Source organism: Cebus imitator, unplaced genomic scaffold (assembly GCF_001604975.1).
Source record: "Cebus imitator isolate Cc_AM_T3 unplaced genomic scaffold, Cebus_imitator-1.0 Scaffold143, whole genome shotgun sequence".
Taxonomy (NCBI): domain Eukaryota; kingdom Metazoa; phylum Chordata; class Mammalia; order Primates; family Cebidae; genus Cebus; species Cebus imitator.
The window spans coordinates 4466530-4482106 of NW_016107458.1; the positions used below are offsets into that span (position 1 = coordinate 4466530).

The 15577-nt window shown below is 39.8% G+C and overlaps 1 protein-coding gene across 2 annotated transcripts in view; it reads left to right on the forward strand.

The window, feature by feature from the left end:
* The window catches only part of CFAP36 (cilia and flagella associated protein 36), a 25955-nt gene that overhangs the window by 2562 nt on the left and 7816 nt on the right, over nt 1-15577 (forward strand). Inside the window, exons 2-6 of one of the 2 annotated variants that reach the window (XM_017542350.2) lie at nt 2645-2709; nt 4559-4660; nt 9037-9151; nt 13420-13507; nt 15261-15336. In XM_017542350.2, coding sequence (XP_017397839.1) covers nt 2645-2709; nt 4559-4660; nt 9037-9151; nt 13420-13507; nt 15261-15336 — 446 coding nt within the window. The remainder of the gene's footprint in view (nt 1-2644; nt 2710-4558; nt 4661-9036; nt 9152-13419; nt 13508-15260; nt 15337-15577) is intronic. The other variant, XM_017542351.2, reaches the window with a different exon arrangement.

Genomic DNA, 15577 nt, shown 5'->3' on the forward strand with positions numbered 1-15577 from the left:
AAAAAAAAAAAAAAGTTGACATGTTATTAACCGGGCTGGGTCACTTGCATCTGTACGCCCAGCAACTCAGGAGGCTGAGACGGATCACTTGAGTCCAGGAGTTTGAGGCTGCAGTGAATGATGATTATGCCACTGCACTGTAGCATGGACGACTGAGACCCATTTCTTTTTAAAACAAAACAAAAAAAAAAGACTGGGCACGGTGTCTTATGCTTGTAATCCTGGCACTGTGGGAGGCCAAGGTGGGTGGATCATGAGGTCAGGAGTTCGACACGAGCCTGACCAACATGGTGAAACCCTGTCTCTACTAAAAACACAAAATTAGCTGGGCATGGTGGCATGTGCCTGTAATCCCAGCTACTCAGGAGGCTGAGGCAGGAGAATTTCTTGAACTTGGGAGGTGGAGGTTGCAGTGAGCTGAGATCACGCCACTGCACTCTAGCCTGGGCAACAAAGTGAGACTCCATCTCAAAAAAAAAACCCCAAAATCTGAAAATGCTATTGTGAGACTGATAAGGCATGTGGAATTTGACCTCATTTAGAAGAAGAAATTATGCCACCCTTTGATTCCATTTTCCCCACTGAGACCAAATGCTGAAATGGAAAAAAATTAAAGCATTGTCCATCTTTTTATCCCTAAATGTCAAAAGTGGATGTATCTCAGTAATAACATACCTGATTGTATAATTTTACAGAGAAGCAGTAATCTACAGCCTTATGAACATGTACAGTGGTGATTTGGTTTCAGAATTAGCTGCTGTTTTAAGTACCCACTGTATTGCTTATATGTGCAGTGTTACATAGAGCAGATGCCAGGATAAACAGAAGTGACATGCCAGTGACACTTGAAATAATTGTTTATAGTTCATTGTCTCGGGGTTGCCTGTATGCTGTTCTCTACCTCAGATTTAAAGATTAGTTTTTATTTATTTATTTATTTATTTATTTTTTAAGATGGGGTTTCACCATGATGGCCAAGCTGGTCCTGAACTCCTGACCTCAGGTGATCCACCCACCTCGGCCTCCCAAAGTGCTAGGATTACAGGCATGAGCCACCGCGCTCAGCCTAAAGATTAGTTTTATGCAGCCTTGTGACATCAACTTTTATTTCAACAAACATTTATCGAAAGTGTCGTTGGGCTAAGCTGAGGCTAGAAGGATGAATGCAACAGAATCTTGTCCTTGAGAAGTTTATAGTGTAGTAGGGAAGACAAGCAGGCAAACAGGATAAAATACAAAGTGGCAGGTGCTATAATAAGGGTAGGTACATGGTGCTGTACAGTATGAATTCAGAGGAAGGGATCTAGCCAGGCTAAGGGCTGGGAGTGAGTAGCAGGTCACGGAGAATATGCCACTTGGTAATATTCTTAAGAATGATCGGGAGAGAGAGGGGATGGGGGTAAAGTAAATGCAAAAAGGAAGGAACAGCTTGAGCAAAGGCCTGGCAATTTGAAGTGGTGTGTGTTGTATTTGGCGATGTTTCAAGTAGTTGTGTGTTGTTAGGAGTGTAAGGTTTGAGTTTCCAAGTTGTGGGAAATGAGATGAAACCTAATTGTGGAGGGTTTTGTCTAGCCTTCTAAGGATTTTGCACTTTTTCTCTAGAAAATCAGCACTTGTTGAAGTGTTTAAACTGAAAATTGCAGAAGTTAGTTTTGCATTTTAGAAAGATCAGCCGGGAGGAATTTAAAAAATATTTATTGTTACAATTCCCAAGTTTGTCCTGTTTCCCTGATTAGATTATAGCTTCTTGAGAAAATATTTATTTTTCTAATCTACATTGTTTTATACATATGATCTTTCAGTAAACACTTGTTTTGATTTTATTTAACTTCATTATTTATCTATAATAACAAAAATGGCCTGGTCACTTTCAGTAACATTTACATCGGCAAAATTCCAGTACAGTAAAATAATTTGGAGCCTATTGTAAAAGGACTTAACCATTAATAAGAATATTCCATTAAAAGTTATGAAGAAATTATTTCCTCATATTGATTGAAATGTGTTTTTGGTCTTAAATATGAGATAGTGTTCATTTTAAATATTTTCTCAAGTAGGCAAAAAAGCTTGTTTATGATTAATAGTATATATATACACATATATACAACTGATAGTATATATATATGTATATATATAAAATATATATATATGTGTCTATATGTATATTTTTTTTTTGTTTTGTTTTGGAGACAGAGTCTCACTCTCGCCCAGGCTGGAGTGCAATGGCTCGATCTCAGCTCACTGCAACCTCCATCTCCCGGGTTTGAACAATTCTCCTGCTTCAGCCTCCCAAGTAGCTAGGACTACAGGCGCCTGCCACCACACCTAGCTAATTTTTATATTTTTAGTAGAGACAGGATTTCACCACTTTGGCCAAGTTGGTCTTGAACTCCTGATCTCAGGTGATTCGCCTGCCTCGGCCTCCCAAAGTGCTGAGATTACAGGTGGGAGCCACTGTGCCTGGCCAATAGTATATATTTTTAGATATATTCATTTATATATTTTTTAAAAGATAATCCCTAAGAATTCAAAGCTGAAGAGCTAGGCTATAGGAATGACAGTTCTATTTGTAAGGAGTGGATTTTTGTATTTGCAGTAATAAAATGATTTTTTTACACTATGTAATATTTTCTTTTAAATTTAGTTTTTGATGATGAAGAAGAAAGCAAATTGACCTACACAGAGATTCATCAGGAATACAAAGAACTAGTGAGTATTTTTTTTTCACTGATTTTTAAAGGTAATGAGGCTAATATTACTTCCAGCTTTTCTAAATGAAGAAATTTTTTTTTCATTAAAAATCCTAAATTTTACAAAAATCCAGTCTACCTTAACAATAGTGCCTGTTATACCTGTTTCCACAGATTCTCTGAGCATCTCATTTTTATGACTTCTTATCTCCTCTGCTCTTAAATCTAAGGAATGGTTTTACAGCTGTTTATGGGTTCTTGCATGTATTCTTTATATTTTATTCTTATTTTGTTGATGCATCCAAGGACATATTAGTTACTTAGTCATGATTGTCTTGTGATTTTTTTATTTTTGAGACAGGGTCTTGCTTTGTCACCCAGGCTGGAGTGCAGTGGCCCTATAACAGCTCATTGCAGACTCAGCTTCCCCAGGCTCAAGCAATCCTCCCATCTCAGTCTCCTGAGTAGCTGGGACCACATGCCTGCACCTCCGCACCCTGCTAATTTTTTTGTGTTTTGTAGAGATGGGGTTTCACCATGTTTCCCAGGCTAGTGTCCAACTCCTGAGCTCAAGCAATCTGCCTGCCTGGGCCTCACAAAGTGTTGGGATTACAGGTGTGAGCCACCGTGCCTGGCCTTGTCCTGTAATTTTTTTTTTTTGAGACGGAGTCTTGCTCTGTCGCCAGGCTGGAGTGCAGTGGCGCAATCTCAGCTCACTGCAACTTCTGCCTCCTGGGTTCAAGCGATTCTTCCGCCTCAGCCTCCCGAGTAGCTGGGACTACAGGCACGTGACACCACACCCGCCTAATTTTTGTATTTTTAGTAGAGACTGGGTTTCATCATGGCGAGAATGGTCTCAGTCTCTTGACCTCGTGATCCGCCCGCCTTGGCCTCCCAAAGTGCTGGGATTACAGGCGTGAGCCACAGCGCCCGGCCGTCCTGTAATTTTTAAAAATGCCTCTGGCAGTGAGGCGCAGTGGCTCACACCTCTAATCCCAGCACTTAGGGAGGCTGAGGCACGTAAATTGATTGAGGCAAGGAGTTCGAGACCAGCCCAGGCAACATGATGAAACTCCACCTCTATAAAAATTACAAAAATTAGCCAGTCATGATGGCATGCACCTCTAGTCTTAGCTGCACGAGAGGCTGAGGTGGGAGGTTGGATCTCTTGAGCCCAGAAGGTCAAGCCTGCAGTGAGCCATTACTGTGCCACTCAACTCCAGTTTGGGCAACTGAGTAAGACCCTGTCTCAAAAAAAAAGAAAAGAAGTCCAGATGTAGTAGCTTATGCCTGTAATCCCAGCACTTTGGGAAGCTGGGGTGGGCGGATCACCTGAAGTCAGGAATTAGAGACCAGCATGGCCAACATGGCGAAACCCTGTCTCTACTAAAAAAAAATACAAAAATTAGCGGGCATTGTGATAGGCACCTCTAGTCCCAGCTACTCAGGAGGCTCAGGCAGGAGAATCACTTGAGCCTGGGAGGCAGAGGTTGCAGTGAGCCAAGATCACACCACTACACTCCAGCCTGGGTGACAGAGTGAGACTCCATCTCAAAAAAGAAAGGAAAGAAAAGAAGAAGAAAAAAATGCCTCTGAGTAGCAGAAGAGTTGTGCTACACTGAGCTTCATAATCCTGACTTCAACTATTTCTATTAGAAGAAATACAGTTTCATGTGATTTTCTGCAAAAATATTAACTTTTAATTTGTGTTTTGGTGGAAGACAATGTCACTGCCATGTAATATAATATTATGTAGATTAATATTTGCAAAAAATTTGATTATACGTTTCTAAACTCAATACTTAATATGCAAACTGTCATGTAGAACTTTTCTATGTAATTATAACAGTGAAACTTTGTCTTTTTAGGTTGAAAAGCTGTTAGAAAGTTACCTCAAAGAAATTGGAATTAATGAAGATCAATTTCAAGAAGCATGCACTTCTCCTCTTGCGAAGACCCATACATCACAGGTTTTTGCTTTGTATTATTCTGCTAACATACAGTTTTAACAAAAATGCCCAGGGTTTCACTTAAATTTGAATGTTTGATTGACAAGCAATATTTTAGACATTGTGAGAAGTGGAAAGATAATTCATCATATATGAGTTCTTTTTGAGAGCAACCCTGAAATATGATAATTTGAGGCATAAATGAACTGATGCAATTCAAAGTGACCTTTCTAAACTCAGAACTAGAATAAGATCACAGGCATTATACAAACTACTGTTTTATTTACATAGATCTCTGATAATTCTGTAGTTGTTCCTTTTATAATTTTAGAGGATCCACAGTCAGTAGTTCCTGTAGCTTCCTTCTCTTAGAACTACTTTTATTATCTTACTGGTTGTGTAGTGCTAGGCTGAAGTAGTGATACATATGTTTATAAACTGTTTTTGTTGTTGTTTTTGAGATGGAGTCTCACTCTGTTGCTCAGGCTGAAGTGTAGTGGTACGATTGCAGCTCAATGTAGGCTCAACCTCCTGGGCTCAGGTAATCCTCCTACTGAATTCAGCCTCCCTAGTAGCTGGGACTGCAGGTGCTGCACTAGCACATCTGGCTAATTTTCGTGGTTTTTTTAGAGACAGGGTCTTGCTGCGTTTCCCAGGCTGTTCTTGAACTCTGGGCTCAAGCGATTTGCCCACTTTGGCCTTTCAAAGTGCTAGGATTATAGGCATGAGCCACCACCTGCAGCCTATAAACTAATATCTATTGAGGGCTTATGCTAGTTGATATTTTAGGCACTTGACATGTTTTATTTCATTTAATCTTTCTAACACTCTTAAGAAACTGGTACTATATAACTTCCATTGAGAAATGAGGAAACCAAAGCACAGAGATATTAAGCTAATAGTCCAAAGTCCACAGCTAAATAAGTAGTAGAGCCAGTATCCCCAGCCAAGGCAAGCCAACTGCTCAGAGGGTAAGGACTGGGATATATTGCTAGTACCCAAGTAGCCTTCTGCTCAAAAACTAAAGGCCAGGCAGTGACTCATGCCTATAATCCCCGCACTTTGGGAGGCCAAGGCAGGAGGATTGCTTGGGGTTTGAAACCAGCCTGGGCAACATAGTGAGACCCCAACTCTAAAAATAATACAAATGTTAGCCGGTTATGGTGGTATTCTCCCATAGTCCCCTTACTCAGGAGGCTGAGGCAGGAGCATCACTTGAGCCCAGAAGGTCAACGCTGCAGTAAGACAAGATGGTGCCACTGCTCTCCAGCGTGGACAGCAGATTGAGACCCATCCCTGAAAAACAAAACACTGGCTTTGGCATCTCATCTTCTACCAAATAAACTCTGATTTCTTAGCTAGCAAGATAAGGTAAGAATTGTTTAAGATGAGACTCCAGATTATAATGTTAGCCATGATTTCTTGCTGTAGTTCTCCAATGTATTATGTTCTACTGCCATTCCAGGTCACTTGCTCTTAGGAGCATCTGTGTACCTAGCTTTGCTCATGCTGTCCCTTAACCGGGAATCTGTGGTCCCCTCCTCAGACTACTCCATCATTCCTTTCATCACGTGGAGAAATCCTCCTCATCAGGACCTGTTTGAATTGCTACTTGTTACAGCAGCTTTGTTGTTTATTCTAATCAGAACCAAATTCATTCTCCTTAACTAGCCCAATTTTAAATTGATATTTTTGTTATTCTGCCTTGAATTACAGTTTCCTACAAGTCTATTTGCCCTACTAGATTGTAAGTCCTTTGAGCTGTTTTTAGTATCTTTGCACTCCCTGCTGGTAGAACAGAGATGAAAACTTAGTTTCTGGTACGTAGTTCTCAATAAATGTTTATTAATTTAAATTATCTTGTTATTATCACCTAGAAGATGTTGCCTTGACTACTTTTTAACCCAGCATTTCCTCTTTTGTACAACTTTTCATTTGATGATCAAATAGAAAATCTTCTTTTTGTTTTTGTTCTTGAGACAAGGTCTTGCTCTGCCACCCTGGCTGGACTGCAGTGGTGTAAACATAGCTCTCTGCAACCTCTAACTCCTGGGTTCAAGTGAATCTCCTGCCTCAGCCTCCTGAGTAGCTAGTACTATACATGTGCACCATTATGCCTGGCTAATTTTTCAGTTTTTTTTGTAGAAAGGGAGTTGTGCTGTGTTGCCCAGGCTGGTCTTGAGCTCCTGGCCTCAAGCAATCCTCCTGCCTCAGCCTCTCAAAGCTCTGAGATTACAGGTATGAGCCACTATATTTTGGCTGGGTGTGATAGCTCATACCTGCAATCCCAGTGCTTTGGGAGGCCAAGGGAGGGGGATTGCTTTAGGCCAGGGGCTCGATACCAGCCTAGGCTACAAAGCAAGACCCCATCTCTACAAAAAATACAAATACAAGAATTAGCTGGGCATGATGACACGCTCCTGTAGTCCTAGCTACTTGAGAGGCTGAGGTGGGAGGATTGCTTGAGCCCAAGAATTTGAGGCTTGCAGTGAGCTATGACTGTACCACTGTACTCCAACCTGGGCTGCAAAGTGAGACCCTGTCTAAAAAAAAAACTAATAATAATAATTTAGATGTTATTGGTATGCCCACATTATGTGAAAAAATCTGGCGATTTCCAAGAAGACATAACAATCCTTAACGTGTATGCACCTAATAACAAAGCAACAAAATGTGTGAGGCAGAAACGGAACTGCAAGGAGAAATAGATTAATACGTGATTATAGTTGGAGACTTTAGCACCCTCTGTCAGTTTTGGACAGATCCAGTAGTTAGAAAATCAATAAAGACATAGTTGAACTAAGCAGCACCTTCAGGCCAGGCATGGTGGTGGTTCATGCCTGTAATCCTAGAACTTTGGGAGGCTGAGATGAGCAGATCACTTGAGGTCAGGAATTCGAGACCAGCCTGGCCAACATGGTGAAACCTTGTCTCTACTAAAAATACAAAAATTAGTGTGGCTTGGTGGTAGGCGCTTGTAATCCCAGCTTTTCGGGAGGCTGAGGCAGGAGAATTGCTTGAACCTGGGAGGTGGAAGTTGCAGTGAGCTGATATTGCACTACTGCACTCTGGCCTGGGCGACAGAGCAAGACTCTGTCTTTAAATAAATAAATAAATAAATAAACAAACAGCAGCTTCAGTCAGCTGAATTTAATGGAGATTTATACACCACTTCATCTAACAACCAAAAATACACATTCTTCTCAACATCACACATAGTCAAGAATAGTCAAGACAGATTACATTATGGGCCATAAAAGACATCTCAACAAATTTAAAATGGAAATCATACAGTGTCTGCTTTCAGACCACAACCTAATTAAACTGGAAAAAAATAACAAAAGATAGTTGGGAAAAGCCAAAATACTTGGAGATTAAACAACACACTCTAAAAAACACATGTGGGCCAGGCATGGTGACTCATGCCTATAATCCCAAGCACTTTGGGAGGCCAAGGTGGGCAGATTGCTTGAGCCTAGGAGTCTGAGACCAGCCTTGGCAACATGGTGGAACTACATCTCTACAAAATACAAAACAATTAGCAGGGCATGGTGGTACGTACCTTCCACCATATTGGCCAGGCTGGTCTCAAACTGCTGACCTTAGGTGATCCACCCACCTCAGCCTCCCAAAGTGCTAGGATTACACGCATGAGCCACCGTGACTGGCCACAATTTTTGTTTTATAGAATTATAAGGAATTATGTAATTACACTATATATAAAATATATAATCATAGAATAATTGTAAAGTATTATATGTTATAGAATTGTAAACAAATGTCCGTCTTTATTCCTGATCATCTTTCTTGTTCTGAGGTCTACTTTATCTGAAATTAAATTAAGCTATTCCAGCTTTCTTTTTAAACAACTTTATTGAGATATAATTTGCATACCATAATATTCATCCTTCTGAAAACTTTTTTTTTTTTTTTTTTTTTTGAAATGGAGTTTTGCTCCACCACCCAGGCTGGAATGCAGAGGCGTGATCTTGGCTTACTGCAACCTCTGTCTCCTGGTTCAAGCGATTCTCCCATCTTAGCCTCCTGATAAGCTGGGACTACAGGAGCGTGCCACCACACCCAGCTAATTTTTGTATTTTTTTAGTAGAGATGGGGTTTCACCATGTTGACCAGGCTAATCTTGAACTCCTGACCTCAAGTGATCTGCCCACCTCAGCCTCCCGAAGTGTTGGGATTACAGGCATGAACCAGTGTGCCTGGCCGAGAACCCTGTTTTTAAAGTAAAAATTTTAAATTGTCCTTTTGAGACATCTAGTCATACATAATAAGGTAGCATTCTTGAATTAATCTATGGTTTTGCAGTGGAAATAATTTGAATGTGTGGGCAATAATTTTAAAATTTGAACCTTCATTTCACTTGAGACTTCTTTCCACAGGCCATTTTGCAACCTGTGTTGGCAGCAGAAGATTTTACTATCTTTAAAGCAATGATGGTCCAGAAAAACATTGAAATGCAGCTGCAAGCCATTCGCATAATTCAAGAGAGAAATGGTAAAATATTGAAGTTAGAAATAAGTGCTAAGTGTATTTTTGTTTACAGTTTTGACTATTCTAATTTTAATATGGTCTTAAATGTAGCTACCTTGTGTACATTTATTTCGTTTGAAAGACTTTAGCTGACTTGAGATTTAAGAGTAAACTTCCTGATCTGTATTTGACATCTCAAAAAAAGGAGACCAGAATTCAGTGATACTTTGGATTTCACAGAGTTCGATTTTCTGCCCAGCCATTATGTTTATGAAATTAAGTATTTTTAAGTGGTCATAGTGGTAGTTACTGTTGAGAGGTGTTCATCCTTCTTCTGGCTTATGATTGTTAGGACCTTTGTAGGAAGCAGTGGTTCTTAAGCCTTAGCAAGTATTGGAAATGGTTGGAGGGCTTGCTGAAGCACATATGGCTGCCTCCCAGTTTCTGATTTAATAGGTCTGGAGTATTGATAATTTGCATTTTTAACAGTGATATGGTTTGGCTGTGCCCTCACCCAAATCTCATCCTGAATTCCCCTGTGTTGTGGGAGGAACCCAGTGGGAGATAATTGAATCATGGGGGCAGGTCCTTCCCATGCTGTTCTCCTGATAGTGAATAAGTCTCACGAGATGTGATGGTTTTGAAAAGTGGGAGTCTTCCTGCACAAGCTCTCTCTTTGCCTGCTGCCATCCATATAAGAGGCGATTGCTCCTCCTTGCCTTCTATCATGATTGTCAGGCTTCCCCAGCCATATGGAAATGTAAGTCTGGTTAAACCCGTTTGCTGTGTAAATTGCCCAGTCTTGGATATGTCTTTATCAGCAGCCTGAAAACAGAGTAACACAAACAAGTTCCCAGGTGATGCTGAAGCTGCTGGTCCTGGGACCATACCAAAACCTACTGTTCTAAGGCACTGGGCAGAGACAGATATGCTTGTACCAGTGTCATGCGGAAGAGAAAAATGGAACTCAAAGCCCTATTGACCCTCATTAGTTTTATCTTTCCCCGACTCTGTGTCAAGCTCACTTTCTCTCTAGCTCTTCCTGCTCTTGTTCCCTTCTTGTGTGCCTGAACTACATTTAACATCCTGACTCAAAACAGCTGAGTTTCTAACCATGCTGCTTGTTATTGTACCCAGATTATCATCTCTTTCTAACCCGTATTATCATTTCTGTTTCACATTTCTTGCTGTGGTAACCTCACCTTAATTTCTATGTCTTCCTTAGCTCACTAGATGGCCATGATGTTTTTTACTATGGCCGATAATCTCTTTAATGGTTTGGCAGCAGGACCTTTCCTTTGATTGTTTCTTGAAGATGTGAGATCTATGGTTCAGTTGCGTCGTTTGCTCTTAAGGGCCTGGAACGTGAAACAATAGGGCTTCTGTTGTTGCATGGCAAACATGAGAATTTTGCAGAGCCCTTGTTGGAGAGTTTACTTCTCACTTGACTATGTGAGTAGAGACTTGTAGAGCCAGCCACCATCATAATCATCTACTAGACCCCCAAGATGCTTTCCCCAGTAACTAATAGAACTGTTGTTTGTGGGTAGGGGGAGAACACCACCCTAGCCCTGAAGAATGCATCACAGTGCTATTACTTCCATGTAAATAAGTTTGGAAAATAGTCTGTGTTTTTCTACTGTGGTTTGCTCTATAAAATCCTTTCCTTTGAATTTTCCTGAAAACTGTGCTTCATTCTGACTTGTGGGTTAGAGAATTTTAATAAGTGTGTTAGTAAAAAATATTTTTTAGGGGATCAGGAGAAGACATAGTGAACTTGACATTGGCATTCTGTAGTTTTCAGTTTGGAATTTAATTGGAAACTCATTTAGGTTTTAATAAAAAGGGAATAAATGCATATCTTATATCATGTGGATGCCTCAGGCTATCAGTAAAAGAATACCCCAATGAAAAAAACATCTCCCAGAACAAGAAGTCCAGAGGAAGGGAGAGAAGGAAGGCAGGTTCAGAGTTGGTTAACATAGTGGCTCAGTGATGTGATCAAGGACCTTGACACTTTGCATCTTTACACTGTGCCATTCTCAGGATCTTCTCTCATGATTATACTTTGGCTGGACTGAATGCAGACTCAACAATGTCTTATGAAGAAATGGAATAGTACATCCTTCTGTATATCTCTTTTTGTTAGCAAGACAACAATTTCATGAAAGCCTTCCAGTTTTCCTCTCAAGTCCTATTGATTAGGATTCAGGTCACTTGCCTTTCTTAAACCATCTGGCAAGGGGAATGAGACCATTATGATTGGCTTGAACCAATTAGGTGTCACTGTCCTGGGATAGGGGAGGGCCCTGCCTCTAAGTACTTAGCTGCCTGATAATTCTGCAAAAGCTGACTTCTATTAGCAAGGGAGGAGAAGGGGAATGATGTAGAATAATGACTATCGTCAGACCACAGCATGGGGCATTTTACTTATATTTAAACATAAACTAATAACTTAGTTTCTGCTATAGACTTTCTAATACATGTATTTAAGAGTTTTGCTGGCCAGGCACAGTGGCTCATGCCTGTGGCCCCAGTGCTTTCAGAGGCTGAGGCAGGAGGATTGCCTGAGCCCAGAAGTTTGAGGCGGCAGTGAACTATGCCTCACTGCATGCCAGCCTGGGCAATAGAGTAAGACCCTGTCTCAAACTAAAAAAATAAAAGAAAGAAAGAAAGAATGTTGCCTAACTGAGATCCAGGGGTGAGTACCTTAATGTCGATTATACTCAAAGCTGCAGACTATTTGAAAATAGTCCTAATGATGAGAAAAAAAAAATCAAAGGCTCTCTGGATTCTTGGTTGTATCTTATTAAAGAATTTGGAGAAAATGCAAATGAGAGTATTATTTCGATGGTTTTTAAGTACTTTGTACTGTTGTGTTATTCTTAGTACTTTCAGTTTCCTTAGAAAGATGATTAGAATAATAAGTGTATATTTTTTTGACTGAGCAAAAATGCACTTAAGATTGATGGATTATTCAGATGTCAATTTTCTGGTTGTGATACTGTACTACTATAGTTTTGTAAGATGTTATCACTTGGGGAAACGGGGTAAAGAGTACATAGCAGCTTTCTGCATTATTTCTTAAAATTGCACTTACCCCAAAAGAAAACATTTAACTTTTAAAAACGTATTTAAACATGAGGAGGATTAGAGTAATAAAGCTGTTTTAGAGTGGATCCAAAATCCCACAGTCATATGTGAATAAAGAAATGGAAGGTAAAAATTAAGCAGCATTCTGCTAATGTTGTGGAATGTAATAATTATAGATATAAACAGAACAATTATTACCAATCCACCTGCTTTGCAGGAAGAAAAGATAATAAAGTAAATTAAACCAATATTTTAAGTTACTTTTTATTTTCTTGGGCTGAAGCTGCTACTTCCCTGGTTTATGGTTATTAGACCAGTATCTGAACAGAAGCTTCAAGGGCAGAGATCATTTTATTCATCTTTGTAGCCCCCCAAAGTGCTTAGCACCATGCTTTTATTGCACATAGTAAGCAGGGCCCTTTTCAATAGCATCTGTTAAAATATGAATGAAGAGTTTTAATGTTATTTCAATTAACAAAATCATATTTTGTTTTGTGACTCTTCTCATTTAAGGGGCACCTTTGAGATCAGTTTCATTGTTAAGCCTAACTCAATGATTTCCATGGTATATTCTCAGACGCTATGTGATTATGGAAGAGAAAAACATATTAACAAATGTTTGTTGCCACACATTGTTGTTTTAATTGACAATAAAATAGTTACTAATAAATATTTCTAGTTAAAATTGTGGGGTTTTTGGTGGGGCTTACTCTGTAAAATAAAAAAAGGCTTAAAAGATGGTAGTTAAAAATGGCTGGGAGTGGTGGCGCATGCTTGTAATCCTAGCACTTTGGGAGGCCGAGGCAGGCACATCACTTGAGGTCAGGAGTTTGAGACCAACTTGGCTGACATGTTGAAACCCCACCTCTACTAAAAATTGGCTGGGCGTGGTGGTGGGCAGCTATAATCCCAGTTACTCCAGAGGCTGAGGCAGAATTGCTTGAATCTGGGAGGCAGAGGTTGCAGTGAGCTGATATCACACCACTGCACTCTGGCCTGGGTGACAGACAGAGACTCTGTCTCAATAAAAAAAATTAAAAAATAAATAGAAAACAAAAGATGGTAGTTAAAAAGATAATACCTTAGGAAGTTACCATGATAGATCTGAAGTTAACTTCTGCGTAAGGAACTAGAACAGTGAGAAATAGATGTTTTCAGTTGAGTTGATACTATTCCATGTGGTCTTTGGTTTCAAACAGGTGTATTACCTGACTGCTTAACGGATGGCTCTGATGTGGTCAGTGACCTTGAACAGGAAGAGATGAAAATCCTGAGGGAAGTTCTTAGGTACCAATCTCTAATTATTTTTTAAATGAATCATTAGTAATATTGTATGATCTGTACATATGCTTTTGCCTGACAAATATGAACTAATAAAATTGCTGAATTCTCCACTGAAGACCATCAAAATGATTTATCATTATATGACTGTGAATATATTTCTTAATGACAAAAAAAGTTATTTTCAGTCTAAGTGAGAGGGTCTTTTTACACTCCCATTATAGGAATAGGAAAGTAGCCACCAATGGGAAAAGTTGCAGTAGACCCAGCCTGATCTCTGGAGAGAGGCATAATGACTTGAGCTAAGCAGAAAACTCTATGGCTTCTGGATCTCATGATGGAGGTGGCATATTCTAGGTGTCACATGGTAGGAGGCTGGGCATCTAGACTCCACAGTTTGAATAGCCAACTTGGTGATAGTAACCTGCAAGGGAGCAAGGACAGTGAGAGGCATCTCTCCTAGATGAGTGTCTTGCCAGTCTCTTTGTCTCCCCTGTTATATGATTCTCAGCCAAATGCCTGGCAAGGAGTGTGCAGACCAATAAGGGGGTCCACACAGAACTAATAAAGGTTAAGGGACATTCCTTTTTCTTTTGAGCCTGTTGTGCCCTGACCTTCATGGGAATTTTGGAAGGAAGGAGCAGTAGTAGCTCCTAATTTTTAAATCTCCTGTGAGAATATATTAGGTTTAGGGCAAAAGGATGCTATAATCACGGTGTCACCTGCAGACTATGGCATTGGCCTTTGGGGTCACCACTTCTCCAACCATACTACCACACATGACCATTGTCTAGCATCCTGTGGTTCCCCTGCTTAGGAACTTTGTCCCACCTCCAAAGCAGAAGAGAGGATAGGAGGATGGGCCTGGTGGGAAACTATGGCAGGAGCTCGGTACTTAATTTCAGGGAGTTTGAGTGATTATGGAGAGGCCAGCAGATATGCTGGTGAACTAAACCCTTTCTTGCCAGATCCTTCTTTGGATGGCAGGGGAAAATGGGAGCCTGAGATGATACAGAATGCTATGAGTTTAAGGTTTGAGAGGTAAGGGTTTTTGGTTCAAAGGACTGGTAAAGTTTTGATTTGGACTGGTTGTGTTGGTTGATTGGTGGCCTGAAAACTGGTCAGCACTGTATTTTTAGATTTTATTTTCTAAGAGCTTTTGAGGGGATACACTACTGTATAAGTAATAGAACTTAGTTGTGAACATGTATAACAGTTGAACTTGGTTACTTTCCAAAATCAGTATGTCTCAGTGAGCAGTTTACAAAAATTGATAGGCTTTGGGACAGTGGTATCACGAGTGCTTGATGTTAGCTCAGATGTCACCGGAACAATAGCATTTTATCAAGAGGGGCGTAATGGCTCTTATCAAGAGGGGTGTAATTGATCTCTCTAAAGAGGGTGATTGAAGTCCTTATTAATGAGATTTGCCATTCAAATTGGGTTTATTAATTATAACCTTATTAATGAGGTTTGCCATTCAAATTAGGATTTCAAATCTGTTGATCTTTGTTCATTTGGAGTTCTAGAAGAAATAGGTAGACCTGTATTTTATGTTACTAACTATATTATGCTGTATGCCTATGTGTGTCTTTCCCAGTTGACTGTAAGCCATTTTAGAGCAAGGCTTGATTATCTTCCATCTTTGTGTCTAATATGCCTTGTATTGTAAGCTTAGGTTAGCATGTTGCTTAGTTGAATATTTGTTCTTTGACCAAAATAGGAAAATTACTTTTTACCTTATTTTTGTGTATTTTAGAAAATCAAAAGAGGAATATGACCAGGAAGAAGAAAGGAAGAGGAAAAAACAGGTGCCTACAGAACATATAACAAAAGTATTTATGGCTGTTATCTCTTATTAAGTTTACACCTAGTTCTTACTATTAAAATTTATACTTATGTGGAACTACATAATTCGTCAAAGTAGTCATTTTTTTAGCAAGTATAAGCATTTGTATTTAACTTTTTATACTTTTTTCCCCTTTATTTTTGTCCTGGTAACTCACAGAACAACTTTTTTTTTTTTTTTTTTTTTTGACTGACTCTCACTCTGTTGCCCAGGCCAGAGTGCAGTGG